The 27,651-nt window shown below is 40.3% G+C and overlaps 1 protein-coding gene across 3 annotated transcripts; it reads right to left on the minus strand.

Moving 5' to 3' along the window:
- Positions 1–978: 978 nt before the first annotated feature.
- On the minus strand, positions 979–22,809 carry shcbp1l (SHC binding and spindle associated 1 like). Of its 3 annotated transcripts, XM_003223420.4 has the most exons (10): positions 22,430–22,803; positions 16,413–16,562; positions 12,561–12,775; positions 8,545–8,631; positions 6,432–6,650; positions 4,520–4,625; positions 3,529–3,682; positions 2,920–3,170; positions 1,487–1,609; positions 979–1,354 (listed from the first exon to the last, which is right to left on the minus strand). In XM_003223420.4, exons 1-10 carry the CDS (start codon positions 22,682–22,684, stop codon positions 1,118–1,120), a joined length of 1,797 nt encoding a protein of 598 aa, XP_003223468.2. In that variant the 5' UTR covers positions 22,685–22,803; the 3' UTR covers positions 979–1,117. The 3 variants fall into 3 exon arrangements, with proteins under 3 accessions (XP_003223468.2, XP_062836787.1, XP_062836786.1); XM_062980717.1 differs by lacking the exon at positions 3,529–3,682 and having other exon boundaries at positions 2,920–3,063; positions 22,430–22,809; XM_062980716.1 differs by lacking the exon at positions 16,413–16,562 and having other exon boundaries at positions 22,430–22,804.
- Between the last annotated feature and the right edge of the window lie 4,842 nt (positions 22,810–27,651).

Raw genomic sequence — 27,651 nt, forward strand, 5'->3', positions numbered from 1 at the left:
ACAGGGGTGATGGCAGCCTCGGTGGCCTTCAACCGGTGTCGTTAGAAGACATTTGTAGGGCAGCTACTTGGGCCATGCCTACATTTGTCATTCATTACAAGTTGGACATCCCCTCCAAACAACATGCAGCCTTTGGGAGAGCAGTATTGTTTTCAGCGGTGGCATGACACCCACCATCCATGGTGAGTAGCTCACTAATCTATCACATGTGCAGTTTTCAGAGACCACATGGAAGAACAGTGAGTTGCTTTCCTGTAACTGTGGTTCTCTGAGTGGTCATCTGTGAAATCCACACATCCCCACCCTTCCTTCCCACTGACAGTAATGCCTTGGTGACTCTTCCACGATACAGCGGAGGAATTAAGCCCACGGCCTCACCAAGTCAGATATATACCCTCTGGGGAGGGAGTGCGGAGCCATTATTCAATTATTACAATCAGCCGTTGAATGTTCCAACACTGCTGTGCACGTGCATCTATTTACCACATGTGCACGTGCCTCTGTAATTTCAAACATTTATATTGGAAAAATCAGCCACTTCATGAGATGTAGTGTTTGACCATTTGGATTTCTGACCTATTCCTGCTTAAACAGAAAATACATTACTTGTGAATCAGACCATAGTTAAGGTGATTCTCCTAATCATGAATATCACATTGGTAATATAGTGATGTGATTAACTGCCTCTTCGTGAAGTCTTGAGGAAGAGTTTCTTGGTGTGGTCTCATCTGTCTGGTGATATCTTTTGACCAGGAAAAAATTCCTTCTGTCTTTACCAGGCAGTTGCTTTGATAGATATCAGGGGCACGAATCCAGCACAGGCTGGTGCTTGTTTCCTTGAATAAAAATTGTTTTAAAAATCACTTTACTTAGAAATATTGGCTTCAAATTATAATCTTTTAGCTAATTCCTTTAGCGAATATAATTTTAGTTTCTAGTGCAGATATCTGCTCATGGAAATTAAATTTAAGTCCTCTATTCACTCTGAATTATAGAGCTTTCTCTTTACTTAGAAACAGCAAGTATGATACAAATAGTTTTAACAGTATACAAAGTAAAAACACTTAGTCGGGTCTTATTTAATACAGTACTAAATTTATCAAAGCAAACTGCAAGTTCAGTTTACTATGCTGATGCCTTTATCATTGTCTTCTAGTATATTAGTTTTTATCTCAAGGCTCAGTTCCTGCATTAGTTTGGAAACTGAATCTTCTCCGTCTCCTGCTGCAGCAGTCTCCACTGTTCCTTCAGTTGTGACACCAAGCTGTTCAGAAGGCTTAATAATAGTCACTCCATAGCCATTGTTACTGTGGATATGATTGTTTTTCATCCTTAACTTAGGAGCAGGAACTACCTGTTTGGAAATCAAAATTTTGTTTATGAATTTGTCTTTGGTCAGAATTCAATTACTCAGAAGTGATTAATCTTAAAAAGACTGCCTGCTTCCACTTCCCCTCCAAAAACATTAAGTGTGGCAATGATTTACCTTTATGTTAATCCCACCAAGACTACCTCGTGAGGAGTCAATAGTTCTAAAGTTGTTGCAGTGATGAATTTTATTACCCTCCAAAATAGCTGTGCTTCCTGGATATAACTCAACTCCAGCACCCTGAATGCAAAAAAAAAAGTTTAATGTTCACATGAAAGCCATGAATAACTTGTTCACTGCACTGTGTTAAAGGTTTGCAAGAATAAAAAGAAACACATTTAGCACTGTGATTAAAAACTTTAAAAATTGCTTATTTGAAGCACATAGAGATTGATCTTTGCTGCCAAAGTGAAAAGAGGATTTTAACAGTCACCATACTTGAGATGGATAGGAGGACCAATCCACAATGTCTGGATTTGGCCTACATGCCAAACCTGAATGGCAGGAGCACATGTTCTTTTTTATTTTTTCCCATTAAGTCCTTACTGTCCTGGCCGTTTTTAGAATTTTGCCTAACAAATCCATTATACAGGGAAACGTCATCTAGAGTTTTGGGATGTCGTTCCATCTATATGTAAATTACACCCAACTCTACTCCCTTTCACTCAAAGGCAAGAAGTTGTCCTGGCCCTAAACCAGTGCCTGTCATTGGCAATGGACTGAATGGGGGCAAACGAACATTAATCCAGGCAAGACAGGTACTCCTGGTCAATCAGAAGGAAATAGGGTCTAGCCTGTGCTGGATGGCATTATACTTCCCTTGAAGACATATGTCTGCAGTTTGGAGGTACTCCTGGACTTGGTATTGAATCTGGAGGCCCAGGTTTCTAGAGTGGCCAGGAGTGACTTGGTACATTTAAAACTTCTACCGATTGTGCCCATTCATTGAGATGCTGGATCTGGTTATGGTGTATATGCCTTAGCTACATCTTGTTTGGAGTACTGTAACATGCTGTACATGGGGCTGCCTTTGAAGACTGTTCTGAAACTTTTGCTGGTCCACAAGGCTGTGGCCAGTCTGTTAACTGAAATAAGCTGCAGGAAACACACAACTCCCCTGTTGCAAACTGACTGCCGATTTAGTTCTAGGAACAATCTGAAGTACTGGTTATGACACAAAGCCTTATATGGCTCAGGTTGAGGCTGTTTGGCAGATAACATTTCCGAGGCCCAGAGATCCTCAGGAGAGGCCTTTCTCTCAGTACCACCCACATCACAAGCGCAGTTATTGAGAAGACAAGAGAGGGCCTTCTCAGTGACTGTTTCTCACCTGAAACTCCCTTCTCTGTCTACGGAAGACAGAATAGCTTTGCAGCAGCAGGTTAAAACCTTTTTATTCAGGCAGGCTTTTAAAGAAGAAAGTTTTAAAAACTGAGCCAGGTGGCGTTATGTAGAGTTTAGCATATATTTATAAAAATATATCCTGCTTTTATGCAAACACTTTACATTCACATATACATATTGCATCATAACCTGAACTGAAAAATTACCTGTGCTCCAGTAATCTCACTGTTTATAACTGTCAGAGAAGCTCCAACAAGTACACAGATGCCAGTTCCTTCACATTTCAGAACACAATTCTCCAAAATTGTGTGTCCGGATTCAACTACAACAATACCATCAACAGTCCCTTCCTGTAGTAAGGTAATATTCATTAATTTCACATTTTGGGCCCTGGATACTACAAAGCTCTCGTGGGCAGGATCTGAAACAATTACTGTTTCCTCTGGTCTTCCAACTCCTAAATAAAATAGGATATTTTAGTTATTAAAGACAAGTCTGTACCCCACTCCAAATAATTTGGTGCTGTCATAAATGATTCACCAATGCTGCACATGAATATAATTGCTCCGCGAACTGTGCCTTAGACTTGAGCATTTAAGTGATATTTCTTTGATTAAAAAACAACTGCCTTGATAAAAAAAACCATATATACAAATCATTACCCTGTAAATTCTGATAGCCAAAGAAATATTCCTATTTTAATCAATTTCTAGTCTGAGAAATTTTGGTAATCCAATTATTTTTTAAAAATCGTATCTGTTGCTTCTAATCTGGTAAGTGTAAAGACAAAAGAAGAGGATAAATATTTTAATGACCTTTAATAATGATATCTTCAGTTAGCATTGAAAGGTTTTCTGCCTTATATTCTCCAGGAAAGAGAAGCACATTATCACCACTGTAACAGCTGTCTAAAGCAGAGTTTAAGTTATCATGTTGTTGAATAAGCGTGTCAGATGATAAGCCTTTAACCTGGACATGAGAGAGGCGCAGTATGAAAAATAAGAAGTCAAAAGCACATTGCTGCAACTGTTATAAATCCCATTATAAAGAATTAATGTAAGAGTTATTTTAAAAAAATACAATTAAATGAAAAATCAATCTAAGTCAAATAAACAAACAAACAAATCAAAAGTGTGTCAGAAATAACGACATTTTTAAATCACTGACTGTGGCAACAAAACACCTTATCAATACAAAAATACTGATATTTATATCCTTTGCTAGACAGTTTAACAAAGCAAAAAGCCTTACTACTAATGCATCCAAAAACAAAACACAAAAACACATGGGGAGAAGAAATTAACTGAGTCTACATTAAAGTGAGACAGAACAATTCTGCACTGTTTTGTTTAGGAAACAGAGGCACCATATGGACTTGAAGAAGGAAAAAAGATAGAAATGAAGACTTGAAGAAGCCACAACAGTGAAGAAAAGAGCCAGTCACTTGAATATTTCTGCAAATGTCTGTTTCCTTGGAGCCCCTTGTGACACAGTGGGTTAAACAGCTGAGCTGCTGGACTTGCTGACCTAAAGGTTCGAATCTGAGGAGCAGGATGAGCTCCCGCTGTTAGCCCCAGCTTCTGCTAACCTAGCAGTTCGAAAACATGCAAATGTGCGTAGATCAATAGGTACCACTCCAGCGGGAAGTTAATGGCACTCCATGCAGTCATGCTGGTCACATGACCGTGGCGGTATCTACAGACAATGCCAGCTCTTCGGCTTAGAAATGGAGATGAGCACCAATCCCCAGAGTCGGACACGACTAGACTTAATGTCAGGGGAAAACATTTACCTATGTTTCCTTACCATTTCTGGTGTCACTGTTTTTGCAATAATATAAGTTACACTTTTTCTGTCTTCTCTGTATCCTTTCCTTCGTTTCAATATTCTTGGTGTCAGAGGTCCATGAGCCCTGAAATTGAAAGTGAACTACAATTATTTTTAAACAAAGCATTCTTTGGATGCATGTTAACCGAACTGATTTAAAGTATACATACCATTTGTTTCAGATTTAAACCAATATGTATATTTAGTCCTGAAAAATATTTCTATACAAAATTATTATGCCAGAAATGTGTGGCACTACAAACTCTTTAAAATTGCAAAGCAAACAAAATATGAAGTACAGGCAGTCTCCAAGTTACAAACATCAAACTTACAAATGACTCATAGTTAAGAATGGAGATGAGACAACAGGGAGTGAGAGACATCTGTTAGGGTATGCTGAAGACCAACACCAAGGATGTATGTGTTAAACTAAAACCCATACTAATATGCAAGAGCTAATCTAGGTCAGCAGTTAAGCAATTAAGTTTGGACAACATTCAGTGGGGTGTGGCTGTGTGTGTATTAAGATACACTTTAGCTTCTGCTCCTGCTTTTGTTTTTGCTTCTTTGGAAGAAGCAGAAGCCATGTTCTCTAGGTCTTGCAATGCTTACAAGGGCTATGTAAGTTTGTTGCACCATAAGATTTGTTTTTAATGCAACACTGCAAGTTTATGTTTAGATTCTGTTGAAAAGATCAGGTTGCTTAACTGTAACCAACCATGTTTCAAGTGATACTTTGTGAATCCACATATATGGAGTTACTGCACCTGCACAGGCTCTAACGGAAAGCTTCCCAAGCTGGATCTTTCAAATTTTGGTGGTAAACCCGCCAACTCCTACCAGGGCATAAAAGGGAGCCCTGGCCACACATTCCTTCACTGCAGAAGCAGCAAGCAAGGGGGAGGTTTGCATAGAGGGGAGGAACGAGCGGGATTGTGTGGATTCACAGAGAACCACTCTGTGAATTCATCCCTCTCAGGAATTTTGGCCCCACAGGCCAAATATTTCTTATAGGAACTGGAGGAAGCCATAGTGAGAGCCACCAGAATAAAAAATTGGTAACCACAGGGAAGGTCAACACGAATGGAGTGTTTAGGTGGGAAGTGAGGGAATAAAGTGCCCAGCAGTGGGACGAGTAACCACTAAAAAGTTTATGTTACCTAGAAGGTTTCAAATGATACATTGCACAGATAATGCATCTCAGAGACAACCAAGCAGATGCTATTTGAAATACATTTTAATACATTTTCTGCTTAAAGTGGAATTTAAGTAACAGTATGATCTTTCCATATGCACAGCAGAATCAAAGAGAAACATGTGACTAGTATATACACACTGAGCTCAAACTGTCTATTTATGGCTGCATAATATGCTACTAGAAGGTCCCTGGTTGGAGGAGGGAGGTTCCCAGTTTTCCTGTTTCAGATCTATCAACTATAAATGTGTGAAATCAAAACAGGGAACATAATGGTGCATTGAAAGTATGTATTCAAACAATGGCTATGGGACCACCTTTTAAAGAAAATCAGCAATCTACTACAAATCTAAAACAATTGGATGAATCTTACTACTGTTATAATATATGCCAGTTATTTAAGTATACAGTGTTCCCTCACTGTATATTACTCTATGAACCTAATGCTACGGTTCTAATTTTAACACATATAAACAGATAAGGCTGCAATCTTACAGCCATTTACCTTGGAATTAACTTCATTAACTACCAATGAACACACACATATAGGACTGTAATATAATTCAGTACCAGGCTGGCTATATTTACAATTAGCAAAATGATAGATATTATAGGCAAGTAGCTGATCAACAGCCAACATCATTTTACTTTCAGAGACTGTTGTATTTTGAAAAAACATATGACAAATGATATTACCTTAGGCGTAAATCTTCCCATATTTTTAACAATCCACATAACATTATTAATTCATAGTATTTTTTCCAACATTCAATTGCTTCTTCTGCTGTGGGTTCTTCCTTAATATTGCTTTGGTAATTAATTAGTTCTAAATGCATGCTCTTGTACTTTTCCAGATGTCTTCTAAAACGATGCGCAATTGGCGGAGGAATAATCCCATTCTGAATATCACACCAACTATGAAGAGTTAAGAGAATTAGAACATTTCCTTTTGAAGCTGAATACAAGAAAACTGAGCCTCCGTTCTCACAAATGTCAGATGAGGTGGCCCAGGTGTAAAATACATGGCAACTTAGAAGCTATGGGGGAAAACATTGGTCTCCCCCCCCCCCCCCCCCGAGAAGGAAAGGACAGTGATTTTTTTAAAAACTGGTGAGGGGGAAAACTGGTACAAGACTAGCACCTTTAAAGACTGAAAATAATTTCGTCCCTTGGTTTTGTCAATTTATGAAAAGCAAGAAAAAATCCTCAAAAAGCAGAAGAAACTGCCAACACAAAGTAAATTACAGTCAGCTTTCCACATTAGCGAGGATTAGGTGTACAGGATCTTAGCAAAAGTGGAAAATCTGCACACACAAAAACCACACTATTTTTTTACATGACAAACAGCTCTCTAGAAATCTCTAGGTCTTCCAGTGTGACTCTATGGTTAATTTGACAACAGAGTCAGACTGGAGGCCCTAAAGATTCCTAGAGAGAGCATTTTAATCATATCTACAAATAATCAAATCCTCAAAAGTCAAACTGAGAAATGTAATTCTTTATACTCATTCTTCATAATTATGTCACAAAGATAATGTAGCCACAAATATAATGAAAAAAGCATACCTAGACAAGGAGTTGTGTTGCTCTCAAATGCACAAAATCTTACATAAAATATTTTTTACATAGTTTTAAGAAGTGATTTGTGACAGCAAACGTATGAAAACGGTCTTAAATATTTATCATAATTCTAAAAGAAAGGATTTGAACATCCAGTTTTTTCAACTTTTTCAGGAAAAGGATTCAGGAAGAAAAATACCGACCCATCCCTTTCCATACCCCATGGGATTTTTTTTCCCTAGGCCTCCACATCTCTCTGAGATCCTAAACCTGGCTTTGAACTGCATTTCAAACTGAAGATGGAGTTTTCACATAATAGGATGTTCTTCTTTGAATGAATATATATACACACACAAAGATATAAGAATGTCAGGAAGGAGGCTTCTAACTTAACCTTCATGTTAGCATGCAAGGTAATATCACCTAAAAGACTTTTTCATGAAGACCTATCTCTTCCAGCAGGCCTACCCAGTCAGTTTTAACCATGATTTTTATACTCACATTTTGCATTTTAATCTTTGTTCTATGTATTTTAATATGTTATTTTATGGAATTACGTTTTAATATGTGTATTTTAAGAATGTTTAAGATGATTATGTGTTTTTAGCTATGTTGTAACCTGCCTCGAATCAAAAGGAGAGGCAAGTAAGAAATAAAATTATTATGTTATTTGGTGACTCTGTTTTTATTTTGTTGGAAATATTCCAGCATTTGAGCAATCAGCCATAGAATTTCCATTTGCTCTACTTTTTATGAAAACAAAGCCTGACAAGTATACAGTAGAGTCTCACTTATCCAACATAAACTGGCCAGCAGAATGTTGGGTAAGCGAAAATGTTGGATAATAAGGAGGGATTAAGGAAAGCCTATTAAACATCAAATTACATTATGATATTACAAATTAAGCACCAAAACATGTTTTACAACAAATCAACAGAAAAAGCAGTTGAATACACAGTAACGTTATGTAGTAATTACTGTATTTACGAAGTTAGCACCAAAACATCGCAAAGTTTTGAAAACATTGACGATAAAAAAATTGCCTACTAACAAACTGACTACAAATAAAGATAGAACTGCATAAAATGAACTTGCTGTAACAACATTGTTGGAAATTAAATCTGTAAAAAGGTCAATCCTTGTTGCCTAGAGAAACAGCTGTGGATCCGGGCAGGAGGCAGACTGAGTTGGACAATTTCAGAACATTGGATAAGTGAAGGTTGGATGAGCGAAACCCTACTATACTTACATCTTAATTCTTTCTTCTATCAGTGCAGCATAAGTCTCACTGGTTTCATCATCATCCCAATCTCTCCAAAGGAAGTCATAGAAAAACCTAAATGGGATGTAAAGTAACATGACCTTGATGTGCTTGTTATTTTAATGTATCAAAGAATATATAGACCGTGACTTAGTTTAGAAGCATTAATTGTTAAAAGACTAACAACTCAGTAGGAGAGGGAAGAATAGGGAAAAGAAATATAACATTTCAGAAACAGGTTTTTATTTATGTGCCTATAGGTAGAGTAAATCTTTGTATAGGCTGCGTCCGTCCTCTTCCCTTCTTTCTCAGGAGAGGATTCAACCCTTTAAGAGGCCTTGGGTTGAGCATTCTCAACAAAAAGCCGAATTTGATCTAGGGTGGTGCGTAAGCTATGGGAACTCCTCATCCTGGATGCTATAAAAGGTGTCCAACTTGTATGACTCAGAGGCACCAATGATGTGTGAGCACAGTATGTCTAAGTATCAGGCGAGGAGACACATGGCATCAGAAGAGGAGGTTGACAGTCCTTGCCATATGGCAGGCCGTGATCATCAGGCACCTTGTGGTGGGGAACATCGACCCCCAAGCATGTTGCAGGAAGCCTATGTAGGTAAGATTTGTGGGGGCTTCTCCTGGAGTCAACATGAATCAAACCAGAGACCTGGACCAATGCGTAGCCTGGGCAGAATTGTAATGAAGTTCTAACCATCCAGGCAGGTGGCGGACAGTTTGTCCGGGCTGCAGGCCCTCCACATGTCAGAGCATCTCCCTCTGGCCGGATCCCCAGAAGAGGAAAGCAGAGGGCAACAGGAGGCAGGCAGGCAGGCCAACCGCCCAGTGGAGCTGATCGCAGCTTGTGCCACCCAGAAAAAGAGAAGAAGAAAGGGAGGTTGGGGGGGGGGGGGGAGAGACCTCAGATGCCACGGAACCAGACTAATGACTCTGTGGGCCTTATATGGCTCATAGGCTGGGCATTTCCCACCCTACTCTAAATGTTGCTAAACTGCATTACCACTGGCACTAGCCAACATAACCAATGCTGGGAGTTACAGTGCAACAACATGATTCTCATCTCTGTTGTAAACTGATTTAAAGAGCTTTCCTATATACCAAACCTGAACAGTCTTTAGTCATAAATGGAACAAAATCCTTAAATAACTGTTGAAAATTTCAGCAGTCTTTTATAGTATAGTAATGAAAATGATGGGGTTGTCATAACAGAAAATGTGAATTATTAGTCATTACTAGTCAAAGGGACTGTCATATTAGAGAAAGCAAGACACTTTACATTAATTGTAAGAATCTTAAGCAAATAGGGAAATAAAGGTGTGACTTTGTTGTGAGTCCAAACTAAACTAGATCCACTGAATCAATGGGATTTACTTATGTGTCAACTTACCATTAACTGCCGCTCTGGGGCCAGCGTGAGGAAGAGGAGCCAGGAATACACATTTCCACCATGTCTTTTGTGTCATCAGTTGGGAGCCCCTCCCCACTCAGCAATAACTGCCGCTCTGGGCCCAGAGTGAAGAAGGGGAGCCAAGAAGACACATTTCCAACATGTCTCCTGCATCATCACTTGGGAGCCCCTTCCCCCAGCAACAATATAGTAATATCTATATCTATATCTATATATAAATGTAATGTACATAAATAGGACCGAGTTAACAACAAAACCACTTGGCCAAATCACACCAAATTTGGCCACAATACACCAACACATCCAAGGTATGTCTTTCACTCAAAAAACCCACCACAAAAACACGGATTGGCCTATATCTATTTTTCACTCCCCCCCCCTTTTCGGAAGGAATGGTATCCTCTTGTTTTCCTTCATTCTCTGCACTTGCCCTGAGGAGGGCAACTGTATTTACAGCTAACAGGGGTGCCCAGCACATGGAGAAGAGCAGGTAGAGAGAGAGGAGAGAGAGCCAGCTGCCAGAGCTGCTGTTCTTGGAGGGGCTTCCCTCCCGCACAAACAGGAACACATAGACATCCAATTAGAAAGCACGGGGGCCGGGGGGGGGGGAGGAGGATGAGGAAGAGCCGTTCTCCCCCGGCTGCCAGTCAGCAGGGTAGGCCCTGCTGCCTTTAGGACCCACCCCCTTCGTGTCATAGCAACCCCCTCAGCCACAATGGCACCCACAGGACAGGCCTCTTCCACACTGCCTATAAAATAAGATTATCTGATTTGAACTGAATTATATGGCAGTGTAGGCCCTTCCACACAGCTATATAACCCAGAATGCCAAGGCACATAATCCAAAATATCTACTTTGAACTGGATTATCTTGAGTCCACACTGCCATATAATCCAGTTTAGTGTGGATTTTATACAGCTGTGTAGAAGGGGCCATATAATATCATTCTAAGCAGATATTAGAAGATTATAAATATAATATATAATAATTACTGTGGTATAATAATACAGAACAATATACTCTCTAAAATCAGAACAGTAAATAAAGAGCAACACTTTGAAAATAGGGAAATTCCAGAAAGGAAACAACCAGAGCCAGCTAACAACTCCCAACAAAGGATTCCCCCAGGGAGGAAGCAGCCAGGCTTTGAAGCTGCAAGGCCATTAAATGCTTATCAAGGAGACTAATTGCAGCATCAATACTTGCCGCACCAAGTATTGCCGCACCAAGACTATTCATTGTTATTCAACCTGGCCAACCAAGGATTCCACAAGGTAGAAGGCAGGCAGGCTTTGAAGCAGCGATACTACTTTGTACTATTGAAACTGACCAACTAAAGATTGCCCCAGGTAGTAAGCAGCCAAGCTTTGAAGTAGTGAGGCTATTCATTGCAATTCTAGCAGCCCAAAAAACCATTCCCCTAGAATGCAAATACATAGCCTACCCAGCAGCAAGTCTATTCCATTGTATTCGAGCTCACCAAACAAGGATTCCCATAAGAAAACAGCCAGGCTTTGAGGCTGCAAGGCAATTATTCACGGCTATTCCACCTGGCCAACAAAGGATTCCCTTCCCATAAGCCACAGCAACGCTAGTATAATATTAATATTGTGCTTTGCCAATAATATCATATATTGTATATACATATAATATTGATAATATTATAATTTAATACAATATAATACAATACTAATAATAATAAAATGTAATAATTATATTTTACATATTACATGTAATATTACTAATATTTCAGTATCGCGGTGTAGTACAATATAGTAATATACGATGCTATTATGCTATGCTAATAATATATTGTATTTACATATAATATTGATCATAATATTGTAATATAATATAATACTAATAATACAATATAATGTAATAATTATATGTATTACATATAATATTGCAGTATAGTACAATATAGTAATATATGATACTAATATTGTGCTATGCTACTAATATGATTTATTATATGTACATATAACTTGTAAGTCGCTCTGAGTCCCCTTCGGGGTGAGAAGGGCGGGATATAAATGTTGTAAATAACTAAACTTTAATCTAGTTGGGACTAACCAATAGGATTCCAAGGTGATGACGAGGCACCAATTGACAGATAGGTATAACACAGATGTAAAATAAAGTATTCTAAGAATTCAGATGTCAATTTTGAGAGTTCACCTGACTTTAACATGAAGCCAAGTAAATAGGAAAGCCAAGTTACATGCTGGGATAATGCCAGCTATTAATAATGCCATAATATGGATTTCAATATCTTTATTGAGTCTTTGTATCTAGTACCATTTTTTTCACTATCCAGGAACTATAAATGAAACAAATGAACTGGAGATGGCAGGAACTACAAATATATATATATATGTCTCCCCCCATAGCTATTATTCCTCCCAAAATGTAATAACTAAATATGCGTAGCATTTGAATTTCCCTGAAATACCCTCAGCCATTAATCAAAATGTTTATTCTGATATGTACAAGTAGTTATGCATCTGAATTTTTCTATTTTAAAAGAGATCCTTCATAATTACTACCCTGTTTAATATTACTTTTTAAAAAGCTTACCTCACAATTTCTAAAGCATTGGCTATATCAGACACTACAGTATCCTGCCCCTCTACAGGATAGATTTCCAAAAGAGGCACACAATGATCCATTTCCTTCAGAACTTCATCAACTAAAGGTCTTGGAATATTTGCAATATTAGAGGAGAAGGGTTCAGCAACAGAAACAGAAACTTTGAAGTTAGCAGAGGGATTCTCAAGCAGTTTACAAGTAACCTAAAAATGTAACAAAGAAAAAATCATTACGATTAAAATGTATATTTGTCAGTATATTCAGCAATGTTTTACTTTTTATATGAAAAACTAAAAATCTTAAATACTGCTTTAAGTCTCTTTAAGAGAAAAAGTTATATATAAAAGATATCACTATTATTGCACAGAAAAAAATATATTTCTAAAAAACCTGTGGTTTCATAACATTTTTTTCTAATAAATAGATATCAATACAATAGTAGGCAAGTGATTCCACATTAGAGCAAGTTCTCCTACAGACAGTGACCACTGGGTGAGAATTGCAATTTCTTGAAAGTAGGTAAGTGAACTACCACAGGATATCATTCTCTTTTTTAATTAGTAAATGTCAATGGAATAAATATTTGGCTTACATGCCACACTGAAAGGCATGCCATAAAGTTCTGCTTCTGAAGAACTGAGATATATCTTTTTCTCCTGTGCCTATCCCCTTCACTGCCATGTAGCAGCCACTAGAAGATGACTAAAAAAACATTTGGCTATGTGAATACAGCATTTACCAGAATCTTTGGAGGACAGGGAGATATCTTCAGCACTGTACATCTGGCTCTAGGCACATAGCCAGATGGTTTTCAGCCCTCCTACCACTTGTCTCCAACTATTATGTGGTCACAGGATGCATAAAAAGGTGGGTTTCCAGGTGGTTATGGTTGTGAAGGTAAATATAGAACACAGACCTCTGCAATTACAAAAGAAAAGGGATCTACAGGCAAGAAGTAGACTTATGCCTGCATTTTGTCATAAATAGGATGCCAGCCTTTGAGATTATGCTGTTTATGACACTGCCAAATTTACCAATTAAAAGCCACATGACTGGACTGACTGCATGAAACAGACCTTGCTATGTGGAAATCTAGAATGTGAGTTCTGCAATTTGGGAGCATCGTGATAAATATGACCATGAGTGGACAGGTTTCATTAAATATTACTGTGCTACATATACTACCATAGCTAATGATGAAGAATGCCAGGAGTGGCACATTAACAACTTCAGGAGCACTGTGAAAATTCCATCCTGCATTAGGAGTTCAAGAGTACTTCTCAAAGTGTAAACAAGATCAGCAAGCAAGATTATTGGGTCAAAGAGCATTTTATATAGTAGCTATCATATATATCTGGAATTGCCCAGGTGTTAGAGGGGCTGCTCCCCCCTTGCTTTCTTTCTTCTCCAGTTCTGAAGATGCCTACCTCACAATGCCTCCATGACAATGGCATGGAAACTCTTTGTGGCTTTTTCCTTTCTCCATTTCCCTCATATTCTCCCTCTCCTTTCTTTCTTTCCCTCTTCCCTTGCTTTCCCCCATATACCTTCTTCCTTCATCCCTTTCTTCCCTTCTTTCTTTCCTCCCCCCATGTATCTTCTTTCTCTTCCTTCCCTTTTTCTTCCTTCCCCTTCATTTCCTTCATTCTTCCTCCCTTCATTTCCCATCTTTTTCTTTTCCCTCCCTTCCCTCCTCCATGCCTTCCTTCCCCCCATACATGTTACCTAACAACAGCCATGCCAGTACACTTTCTTTCCCAGTGACATCACACAGGGCCACCACCTAGCAACAGCCAAATGTCAAATTACTATATTCCCTTTCATTCCCAGAAACATAATAAAGGGCCCCTTAACCTAGCCACAGCCAATCTAGTTTCCCTCAACTCTGGGCCCAAAGGGGGTGGGTCCAAACCCCTCAGTTATTTCAAGTTAGATAATGAAGGCTATGTGTGCCAAGTTTGGTCCACATCCATCAAGCTATTTAGGAGCTTTTGTGGTGCAAACAGACAAACCAACAAAACAAACATACCATATATACTTTGAATTTCACAGATAGATATGAAAGCTTTGTAATAAGTTCAGATCTGAATTCTGTTAATAAAAACAGAATACATATAGTGTAATCACATAATGATTGACTCTCCGTATTTTTAATTAAGAAGAATTTAACTCCATCCTTCTGAGCTCAGTAATGAAAATACTGAAACATGAGATCTCTTTATCTCACAAAATGATCCCTTGTCATGGCTATGAATTTATCTAAATTCTCCTATTGATTCTTTTACACTAGTCACTCTATTCCCCTGCTTTCATTTTATAATTTAATCCCATTTTACCAAATGTATTATTTAATCAAGTGTGATTGTGTTTTATTTTAGTTAACTATTACAGGAGTTTTAGGATTGTGATCGGTGTATATTCGTCTGTGTATTTTTGTCTTTTATTGTTGACTAGCTTGGGGACCCGGTAGTGCCCGGGTTATTTGAAAAAGGCATTATTTGTCTTTGAATGTTATGTATTCTGTTTGGAGTGGGTGAACTACAATTCCCAGAAACATGGGTCAATTCTCCCCAAACCCTGCCAGTATTCAAAGTTGGCCATTTTGGGTCTGTGTACCAAGTGTGGTCCAGATCTGTCGTTGGCTGGTCATCGCCTGGCTGCAGTACTCTCTAGATGGGGGTGAACTGCTACAACTCCCAGATTCCAGGGACAATTGTCCCAAAACATGTCAGTATCCACAGCAGGCTATGTGGAGTCTGTGTGCCAAGAGTGGTCCAGATCCGTCATTGGCTGGGTAAAGTGCTCTTTGGATACAGGTGAATTACAACTCCCAAAACCAAGGCCCATTCCCACAAACCCCTGCAGTATGTTCAGATGGTCATGAGGCTTCTCTGTGCCAAGTTTGGTCTCGGTCCATTGTCGATGGGGGTCACTGTTTCTCTGGATGCAGGTGAACTATAACTCCCTTTCCCCCAAACCTGTCCAACATGCTCTTTTGGTTATGGGGGCTCTGTGTGCCAAGTTTGGTCCTGGTCCATCATCGGAGGGGTTCGGAGTTCTCATTCATTTCAAAACCCCCAAAACCCACCAGTATTCAAATGTAGGCATAACAGGTATGCATGGCAAGTTTGGCACAGAGCCATTGTTGTTTGGGTTCATAGCATTCTGGGTGTAGGTGAACTACAACTCCTCTACATTCCCCAGTAGGAGTCACAGTGCTCTGACTTGATGCAGGGTGAACTACAACTTCCACCATGTGGAGTCAATCCCCCAAACTCCTCCAGGAAGTGTAGTTGTGCTGGGTATGTTCTGGGTATGTTTCCCCAAACGAAAGCAATCCTTGGATGGTGGGCCGTAGTGTTTGCGAAGGACATTGGGCAGGGTTAGGCCTACATGTTCATGGAGCTCGCTGTGACCGCAATGTCAGTGGAAAAGTGTGACTTGCTGGCTCCTCAGCACTGGGAACTGTAGCCTGTTTGTGGAGGCTGGAGGCTGTCTGTGTGAGCAGACAGCCGTGCCACATACACACATACGGGTTTTCACTTTTATTATGGATATAGATAGATATAGATATAGATACGGGTTTTCACTTTTATTATGGATATAGATATAAATATAGTCAGTGGACTTAATCAATAAACAGATCTATTTACTGGAACATTTCAAAACAAAGGCTGCAAAGTTTTCTAATAAAAGGAGACAGAAAATTAGCACTACTATCAGCTTGCTTTGCAATATTTAAAATTAATTTCCAAAATTCTAGAGCAATAGACTTTTTAAAATAACACATTTGTTATTGATCTTAATAATGAAATTAATGCTAAACATCAGTTTAGTTACCTCAACAAACACACCAACATATGGAATGGGAATTTCTTCAGAACTGACAAAAAAGAAGTCTGGATTAGTCTTCCAGATTCCAAACCATTTTTCCTTCTGCTTCAATTTTTCCAGAAGATATTTACTAATGGCCTCATTAACATCTTCTGCCTTATGCAGGATAGAAGGGAGAAATGTACAATAGCCAAATTAGTCATTTTATTTAGGTTTAGGGATATACTTAAGCTATTTTTCAAAAACAAGATATTACTTTGAGTTATTTTCCTCCAAGACAGGACTGATTCTTCTTACTCTGTCATAATCACTGCAGCTAAACAAATAAAGCTTGGAGAAAGACAAAAATATAGGATTATGAAACAATGAAGTATCAAGTGAGGGATAGATTCTTTTTTCTACAGAGCTCTACAGCCCACCACAAAATTGATGTCTACATTATAACTTTATATTTGAGACCATGTACTTCTAGTCTGAAGCCCAATAACTATGCCTAATTTTTAAAAAGCACAGCTTATACAAAAAGTCACAAACAAGTAACTTATACAAGTCACAAAATTGTAAATAGGTATAAAAATTTATAAAAGTGCCATCCAAAAAAGCGAATTACATCATATGAACAGATCGAAATACAAAATATTGTTTAAGACACTTTTAACTAAACAACAGTACTGGCTGAAGACTTACGCCAACTCCTGTGATGAGCTGTAACTAATCTAATCATGTTTCTAGTCATCTTCTTTGTTGGCGATTATGTACAGTATATTATAATCCACTTTATCTGGGGTGACAGTTGAATGTTAAAAGAAAAAAGGAACTGTATTGATATTGCAGGTCTAACAACTCCCATTAATATTTATCTTTTCAATGTTAAGTAAAGGTAAAGGTTTCCCCTGACGTTAAGTCCAGTCATGTCTGACTCTGGGGGTTGGTGCTCATCTCCATTTCTAAGCCAAAGAGCCAGCGTTGTCCGTAGACACCTCCCAAGGTCATGTGGCCGGCATGACTGCATGGAGTGCCGTTACACACATCAATAACATTAATAAAAAAGGAATAAATTCAAAAGGGCACTTATACTATTAGCTAGACTCAATATGCTAAAATGTATGATCAAAGTCACCAGAGTCCTGTTGCTTTTTTCTTCCCCTGAATTCTAAATTCATCTTGCTAAATAGCCATTTCTCTCGATGGTGGAAGTCATACTGTGTCAAATACAGATTAAGTATTCCTCATCAGGAACTCTGAAATCAACATCATCCATACAGGTTGTTGAAACAAAATCTCCCCAAAATCTGAAATCTAAAATACTTCTGGTCCCAAGAATTTGGGTAAGGGATGCCCAACTTGCCTCCCTTTCTCTAGTGTTTTTAAAGTGCCATGATACCCAAAGATGTCAGATGATAGTACTCAATATAGTTTTTTCTGAATGGTTCGGGGATGGACTGAATGGCTCCTTTCTAATTTAAGTGAGGTAGCAAAGACTGAAAGGTTGTACAAAAATTCTAAACAAAACACAAAATATCAACGCAGCAGGGGAAGGAACACAAAGGTGTCAATCTCATATTAGCGCTGCAACATCTAAATTCACTTCAGAAATGACCCAAATTCTAGCCTGGTGGTTGTCAATATACAGTGAGATCGAAGTATAGCCCTTTTTTTAAAAGCAGTGGCTGATGTGTTTTCCTAATTGGCAGGGGGTTTGACTAGAAAACCTTTATAACCTCTTTAGCCTAAGAATTATAAAAAGAAATGGCTTGGGGTTCAATAGCAACAAACCAAACAAGCTAACACTCCTTTGATCCCTGGGAATTATGTGGCCCTGCATTGTTTTTTCTCTGTCCATGAAATTTTGCCAACCTGCAATTCCAGTCCTCCCTTTTAAAAACCTACGAAGTACACTTAGAATAATAGAAAATTAGAGTTGGAAGAGATCACATGGACCAGCTAATCCAACCCTGTCATGCAGGAAGAGAACAATCAAATTACCCTGACAGATGACCATCCAGCCTCTGTTTAAAAGCCTTCAGAAAAGGAGCCTTCACTACACTTTAAGGCAGAGACTTCCACTGCTGAACAGCTCTTACAGCCAGGAAGTTCTACCTAATATTCAGGCAGAATCTCCTCTCCTGTAATCTGAACCCATTGCTTTGAGTCCTAGACTCCAGGGCCACAGAAAACAAGCCTACTCCCTCTTCCTTATGACATCATTCAGATTTAAACATGACGATCATGTCATCTCTCAACCACTTTTTCTGCAGGCATAATTACAAAAATTAGTTCTCTAGTCACACCAGATTATTCATGCGCTGCTTTTCCATATGTAGAAATGTAGGTAAAGTTAAAGGTTTTTTCCTGACATTAAGTCTAGTCTTGTCTAACTCTGGGGGTTGGAGCTCATCTCTATTTCTAAGCTGAAGAGCCAGCATTGTCTGTAGACACCTCCAAAGTCATGTGGCCGGCATGACTGCATGGAGCGCTGTTACCTTTCTGCTGGAGGGGTACCTATTGATCTACTCACATTTGCATGTTTTCGAACTGCTAGGTTGCCAGAAGCTGGGGCAAACAGTGGGAGCTCACCCCACTCCCCAGATTCAAACCACTGACCTCCCAGTCAGCAAGTTCAGCAGCTCAGCAGTTTAACCCATTGCGCTACCACGGGCTCCCTTTCGTCTATATAGGTATCTATATTTATATATCTCATTCTACTCTAGCAGCACGTGACTTTGTGCTGACGGATTTAATGGAGGAATAAATTAATCAATCCCAAGATTGCTAGATCACACCTCCAGTATCAGAGGCAATAGATACGTTTCTGAGAAGCATAAGATGGAGGGTAGAATTGGACTAATGTCAAATAATGTCTTATAGCCACTTTTATGAACAGAAAGTAGGACTAAATATGTCTTTAGTCTGTCCCAATATGGTTCTTATGTTACACTGCTTAACAGTTTGTACAGTCAAATAGAATCTTCTTTCCCATCATTTGAACCCATTGCTCCTAGTCCTAGTCTCCAAGGAAGCAGAAAGCAAGCCTGCTCTCTCTTCCTTATGACACCCTTTCACATATTTAATAGAGTTGTGAACGGTTCTGTTTTCCTTCATTACATCTGTTCTTTCGTTACTTTTGTATCCTTCAGGAGCACGTAATGGGAAACCTCCTCCCAGAACAAAAATCAGCTCAATACTTATATTTAAACATGATTATCATGTCTCCTCTCAAACTTCTGTTCTACAGGCTAAACATACCCAGTTCTTAAAGCTGCTCCTCATAGGGCAGTTTCCAGACCTTTGATCATTTTAGTTGCCCTCCTCTGAACACCTTCCTGCTTCTCAATATCTCTTTTAAACTGTGGTGACCAGAACTGGGTACAGTATCAATGGTGGCTGGGAGGGCCTTTGCACAATTAAAACTTGTGCGCCAACTGTGCCTGTTCCTTAAGAAGCCTGATCTGGCCACAGTGGTTCATGCCTTAGTTACATCCTGTCTGGATTACTGTAACGTGCTCTATGTGGGGCTGCCTCTGAAGAGTGCCTGGAAACTTCAGCTGGTTCAAACAGCTGCCGCCATGTTGCTCACTCGGGCTGGCTACAGGGAGTAGACGACCTGTTGCAGCAGCTCCACTGGCTTCCAGTCTGTTTCCGGGCACAATTCAAAGTGCTGGTTATTACCTTTAAAGCCCTAGGCCAGTAGTTCTCAACAAGTGGGTACCCAGATGTTCTGGCCTTCAACTCCCAGAAATCCTAACAGCTGGCAAACTGGCAGGAATTTTTGAGAGTTGTAGGCCAAAACACCTGGGGACCACAGGTTGAGAACCACTGCCCTAGGCGGTTCAGGTTCAGGTCCAGGATATTTGTCCAACTGCATCCCCTTGTACAAACCTGCCCGGGCCATGAGATCCCCTTTAGGAGAGGCCCTTCTCAGTCCTACCTCTATCTCAAGCTTGGTTGATGGGAAGGAGAGACTTTTTGGTGGGTTCCCCTTGACTTCCTGCCCAAATAAACCAGATTGGCCCCTCCCTGCTCTCCTTCCGGCAGCAGGTCAAAACCTTTTTATTCAGGCAGGTTTTTAAAGCAGGTTTTTACGACTGTCAGATGCTGCTGTGATTTTATATGCTTTGATGATGTTTAATACTGTTTAATACTTACTTTTATATTTTTGGTTCTATTGCAATGCTTTTAGTTATGAGCCACTTTGAGTCTCCATATGGAGAGAAAAGGCGGGATATAAATATATTATTATTATTATTATTAATAATAATAATAATAAAAAACATGCCCAGCTCTTTAAGATGCTCCTCATACGGCAAGACCTTTGATCATTTTATTTGCCCTACTCTAGACATCTTCCAGATTGTCAATATCTCTTTTGAACGGTGGTGCCCAGAATTGAACAATGTGTTATTCCAGGTGAGGTCTAACCATAGCAGAATATTACTTATTATTTATTTAAAACACTTATATTCTGCCTTTCTCACCCTGAAGGGGACTCAGGGCGGAGCACAACATATATATGGCAAGCATTCCATGCCGGGACATAAAGTAATTATAAATACAGTAGAGTCTCGCTTATCCAACATAAAAAGGCCGGCAGAACGTTGGATAAGCGAATATGTTGGATAATAAGGAGAGATTAAGAAAAGGCCTATTAAACATCAAATTAGGTTATTATTTTACAAATTAAGCACCAAAACATTATGTTATACAACAAATTTGACAGAAAAAGTAGTTCAATACACAGTAACGCTATGTAGTAATTACTGTATTTACGAATTTAGCACCAAAATATCACAATGTATTGAAAACATTGACTACAAAAATGCGTTGGATAATCCAGAACATTGGATAAGTGAGTGTTGGATAAGTGAGACTCTACTGTATACACAAACATTAAAATGTTAAACATTAAAATCCATTATATCTACTTTAAAATCAGCTGTTTAAACCAATTCAGGACACCAATTCTGGCTCTGGTCAGCAGAGTAGGTTTCCTATTATTGCCTCATTGCACTGCCCCAAAAGCTCAGTCCCACAGCCAGGTCTTCACCATCTTTCTAAAAGGCAGGAGAGAGGGGGCTGATCTAACCTCACCAGGGAGATTATACCTGGGGGTTATCTCCCCAAAGAGGACTCAATGCGGCTTGACATAAAAGCATTAGCACAGAATTTAAAATATACAAATATACAAAAATTAAAACAGAATTAAACACAAACACTAAAAAAAAACTTCGTTAAAATCCATCAAAACATGTTCAAAGAATAGAGATGCAACATGACTTCCCTCGATACTTCCTGTGATGCAGCCCAAAATCCCATTGGCTTTTTTAGCTACTGCATCACACTGTTTGCTCATGTTCAACTTGACCACTTTTTCTTTAAAAAACCCAATGAATAACTGCACTAAACGTGTAAATCTAAAAGCCCACAGCTTGGAAGCATTGTTTTTAAGGGTCACCATTCCTGGGAGTCTGTTTTAAAAAGTCCCAGGAGTCAAAGAGAACGTGGGAACCCACAGATCGAGTGGAGACACATTTGTCGGTATGGGTTGTTGTGTGTTTTCCGGGCTGTATGGCCATGTTCCAGAAGCATTATCTCCTGACATTTCGCCCACATCTATGACAGGCATCCTCAGAAGTTGTGAGATATAGGCAAGGTCCAGGGTGGGAGAAGGAACTCTTGTCTGCTGGAGGCCAGTGTGAATGTTGTGGTTCTTTCTCCCACCCTGGGCTTCCACAGATATATAAACCTTCCTTGCTTAGTTTTTCCAGTATACCTCACAACCTCTGAGGATGCCTGCCATAGATGTGGGCGAAACGTCAGGAGAGAATACTTATGGAACATGGCCATACAGCCTGGAAAACACACAACCCTGTGATTCCGGCCATGAAAGCCTTCGACAACATATTGTTGTCGGTATGCTTCCTCCTCCTTCCTCCCCCCCCCCCCCCCCCACCGCACTGTGACGTCAATTCCATCCAGGGCAGAGGACGAGGATCCCCTTTGCTTCTCTCCAATCAGAGGCTCACCTTGCAGTTCTTCAGAAGCCCGTCGCAGTACAGCGCCACCTTCTCCCGGCCAGTCATGGCTGCCAGGTGGGACGGGAATTGTTCTGGCAGGGGCCCGGCCTCTTCCTCCTCCCAGCTACCCGCTGCGGCGCCGGCGAGAGGGACACTGTGAGGCCTTGCGCTTCGAAGCGGGCGCTCCGCTGCGGCTGGACTGCAGCTGGCGCCCCAATTCGGGCCGGGCGCCCCTTCTTTCGCCTCAGCAGCGCTCGACGCCATCGCCTCAGCAGCGCGCGCCTTTTTTGCAGCGCGCTGCAGCCACGCGGTCCGTTAAAAAAGAGCGTCTTCATCCGCTCCAGGGACTACTTCTCGAAGGACAGGGACGCGCGGCCAATGGGGGCGGCGGTTGGGCGCGCGCCGTGCGTGTCACAAAGGGCCGTTAACCCTTCAGGAGGTCTCATCACCGCCCGTCTTCTTCCGCCGCGGATATAAAATAGTGCCTGTAGATTACTGTAGGAGCTGTTGCGCGGTTTCTTCCCACTCCCCATCTTTTTTTTTTAGCGCATAATGGAAACGAATTACATGGGTTTGATGCCCAGAGTTAGAGACCGTCAAGTACAGGCAGTCCCCGAGTTACAAAGTACAGTAGAGTCTCACTTATCCAAGACTTGCTTATCCAAGGTTCTGGATTATCCAAGGCATTTTTGTAGTTAATGTTTTCAATATATCGTGATATTTTGGTGCTGAATTCGTAAATACAGTAATTACAACATAACATTACTGCGTATTGAATTACTTTTTCTGTCAAATTTGTTATACAACATGATGTTTTGGTGCTTAATTTGTAAAATCATAACCTAATTTGATGTTTAATAGGCTTTTCCTTAATCCCTCCTTATTATCCAAGATATTCGCTTATCCAAGCTTCTGTCAGCCCGTTTAGCTTGGATAAGTGAGACTCTACTGTATTTGCATTCTAAGTTAATATATTCCTGGACTCATACCCATCATGGGAGTGGACCTTTAAAACAGACTTTGATGCCCAGAGTTAGAGACCGTCAAGTACAGGCAGTCCCCGAGTTACAAAGTACTCATAGATTGTATTAATGTTAGTTATGACGTTTAAATTTATTACACATTTATTACTAAATATTAACATCAATAAACATTAAATTTTAATAATTTTTTTTCATGTCAGGAGCAACCGGAGTTGCTTTTGGAGTGAGAGAATTGGCCGTCTGCAAGGACGTTGCCCAGGGGACGCCCGGATGTTTTGATGTTTTACCATCCTTGTGGGAGGCTTCTCTCATGTCCCTACATGGAGCTGGAGCTGATAGAGGGAGCTCATCTGCACTCTCCCCGGGTGGGATTCGAACCTGGCAGCCTTCAGGTCAGCAACCCAACCTTCAATTCACGAGGCTTTTATCCCCTAGGCCAGGGGTCCTCAAACTTTTTAAGTGGAGGGCCGGTTCATGGTCCCTCAGGCTGTTGAGGGGCCGAATTATCATTTGAAAAAAAAATACGAACAAATTCCTATGCACACTGCACATGTTTTATTTGTAGTGCAAACAAACCCCCAACAACAACTATTTATTTTGTTGTCGAAGGCTTTCATGGCCGGGATCACAGGGTTGTTGTATGTCCGACAGCCGGAAAGACATACAACAACTATTTATTTATTTACTACATTTATACCCCACCCTCTCTCACCCCAAAGGGGACTCAGAGAGGCTTACAAGTTGTATGTACATACAATATATTATATTATTGGCATAGCACAATATTAGCATTATATATTACTATATTGTCCTATATCACTACCATAATATTAGTAAAATTACATTTAATATATAATGTATAATTAATATTATTATATTGTATTACATTATAATATTAGTATCAATATTATATGTATACACAATATATTCAATTATTACATAGCACAATATTCGTAAATGAAAGAACAATACAATATTTAAAAATAAAAACAATTTTAACCAACATAAACCTATCAGGATTTTAATGGGAAGTGTGGTCCTGCTTCTGGCCAATGAAATAGTCAAGTTAAGTAGGATTGTTGGTATTGTGTGCCTTCAAGTCATTTCAGACTTTGGGCAAGGCGAAGTCTAAAACTGAGGGTGGGGGCCAAGTAAATGCCCTTGGAGGGCCGCATTCGGCCCCCGGGCCTTAGTTTGGGGACCCCTGCCCTAGGCCATCGGAGGCTCCTTAATATTAATATTAATAATCATAATACAATATACTAATAATAATACAATATAGTATATAATAATTTTAATATAATACTAATCTATTAAATATAATATTACTGATAATATATAATAATATATATTTCTGGGAGCCCCGGTGGCGAAGTGCGTTAAAGCACTGAGCTGGAGACCGAAAGGTCCCAGGTTCAAACCCCGGGAGTGACGTGAGCGGCCGCTGTTAGCTCCAGCTCCTGCCAACCTAGCAGTTCGAAAACATGCCAATGTGAGTAGATCAATAGGTACTGCTCAGGCGGGAAGGTAACGGCGCTCCATGCAGTCATGCCAGCCACATGACCTTGGAGGTGTCTACGGACAACACCGGCTCTTCAGCTTAGAAATGGAGATGAGCACCAACCCCCAGAGTCAGACATGACTGGACTTAACGTCAGGGGAAAACCTTTACCTATAATAATAATATTTATTTATTTATTTGCAACATTTATATCCCGCCCTTCTTACCCCGAAGGGGACTCAGGGCGGTTTACAAGTATATATGCATACAATATATATATTGCAACAGTGGTTCTCAACCTGGGGTCCCCAGTTGTTTTTAGCCTTCAACTCCCAGAAATCCTAACAATTGGTAAACTGGCTGGAATTTCTGGGAGTTGAAGGCTAAAAACAACTGGGGACCCCAGGTTGAGAGCCACTGATATATAACGATATACTGTTCTGTTTTTGTACATGTGTATACAGTAGTCTTGCTTAGCCAACATGAACGGGCCGTCAGAACGCTGGATAAGTGAAAATGTTGGATAATGAGGGATTTAGGAAAAAGCCTATTAAACGTCAAATTACGTTATGATTTTACAAATTAAGCACCAAAACATCATGTTTTACAACGAATCGACAGAAAAAGCAGTTCAATACACAATAACGTTATATAGTAATTATTTATAAATTTAGCACCGAAACATCGCAATGTCTTGAAACCACTGAATACATAGAATCATAGAATCATAGAATCATAGAATAGTAGAGTTGGAAGAGACCTCATGGGCCATCCAGTCCAACCCCCTGCCAAGAAGCAGGAAATCGCATTCAAAGCACCCCCGACAGATGGCCATCCAGCCTCTGCTTAAAAGCCTCCAAGGAAGGAGCCTCCACCACAGCCCGGGGGAGAGAGTTCCACTGTCGAACAGCCCTCACAGTGAGGAAGTTCTTCCTGATGTTCAGGTGGAATCTCCTTTCCTGTAGTTTGAAGCCATTGTTCCGTGTCCTAGTCTGCAGGGCAGCAGAAAACAAGCTTGCTCCCTCCTCCCTATGACTTCCCTTCACGTATTTGTACATGGCTATCATGTCTCCTCTCAGCCTTCTCTTCTGCAGGCTAAACATGCCAAGCTCTTTAAGCCGCTCCTCATAGGGCTTGTTCTCCAGACCCTTAATCATTTTAGTCGCCCTCCTCTGGACGCTTTCCAGCTTGTCAACATCTCCCTTCAACTGTGGTGCCCAAAATTGGACACAGTATTCCAGTTGTGGTCTGACCAAGGCAGAATAGAGGGGGAGCAGGACTTCCCTGGATCTAGACGCTATTCCCCTATTGATGCAGGCCAGAATCCCGTTGGCTTTTTTAGCTGCTGCATCACATTGTTGGCTCATGTTTAACTTGTTGTCCACGAGGACTCCAAGGTCTTTTTCGCACACACTGCTGTCAAGCCAGGCGTCCCCCATTCTGTATCTTTGATTTCCATTTTTTCTGCCGAAATGAAGTATCTTGCATTTGTCCCTGTTGAACTTCATTTTGTTAGTTTCGGCCCATCTCTCTAGTCTGTCAAGATCATTTTGAATTCTGCTCCTGTCTTCTGGAGTGTTAGCTATCCCTCCCAGTTTTGTGTCGTCTGCAAACTTGATGATCGTGCCTTCTAACCCTTCGTCTAAGTCGTTAATAAAGATGTTGAACAGAACCGGGCCCAGGACGGAGCCCTGCGGCACTCCACTTGTCACTTCTTTCCATGATGAAGATGACGCATTGGTGAGCACCCTTTGGGTTCGTTCGCTTAGCCAATTGCAGATCCACCTAACCGTAGTTTTGTCTAGCCCACATTTTACTAGTTTATTTGCCAGAAGGTCGTGGGGGACTTTGTCGAAGGCCTTACTGAAATCCAGGTAGGCTACATCCACAGCATTCCCTGTATCGACCCAACTCGTAACTCTATCGAAAAAAGAGATCAGATTAGTCTGGCATGACTTGTTTTTGGTAAATCCGTGTTGACTATTAGCAATGACCGCATTTGTTTCTAAGTGTTTGCAGACCACTTCCTTGATGAACTTTTCCAGAATCTTGCCTGGTATCGATGTGAGGCTGACCGGACGGTAATTGTTTGGGTCGTTCTTTTTTCCCTTCTTGAAGATAGGGACCACATTCGCCCTCCTCCAATCTGCTGGGACTTCTCCCGTTCTCCAAGAACTCTCGAAGATAATTGCTAGTGGTTCTGAAATAACTTCCGCTAATTCCTTCAATACTCTTGGATGTAGCTGATCTGGCCCTGGGGACTTGAATTCGTTTAGAGAGGCCAGGTGTTCCTGGACAACTTGTTTCCCTATTTGGGGTTGGAGTTCCCCCAATCCTTCGCCCATTCCATGTTGCTGAGGTTGAAGATGGCTTTCTTTTTCTGAGAAGACCGAGGCAAAGAAGGCATTGAGCAGTTCTGCCTTTTCCCTGTCCCCTGTCGCCATCACCCCATCTTCTCCTTGCAGAGGCCCTATCGCCTCCTTTTTCTTCCTTTTTCTACCAACGTAAGCAAAAAAGCCTTTTTTGTTGTTTTTTATGTCCCTGGCAAGCCTGAGCTCATTTTGTGCTTTAGCCTTGCGAACCTTTTCCCTACAGGTGTTGGCTATACGTTTGAATTCTTCTTTGGTGATTTCTCCCCTTTTCCACTTCTTGTGCATGTCACTTTTGAGCTTTAGCTCAGTTAGAAGTTCTTTGGACATCCATTCTGGCTTCTTTGCACTTGTCTTATTTTTCTTCTTTGTTGGCAC

The sequence above is a fragment of the Anolis carolinensis genome, chromosome 4, assembly GCF_035594765.1.
Source record: "Anolis carolinensis isolate JA03-04 chromosome 4, rAnoCar3.1.pri, whole genome shotgun sequence".
Classification (NCBI taxonomy): domain Eukaryota; kingdom Metazoa; phylum Chordata; class Lepidosauria; order Squamata; family Dactyloidae; genus Anolis; species Anolis carolinensis.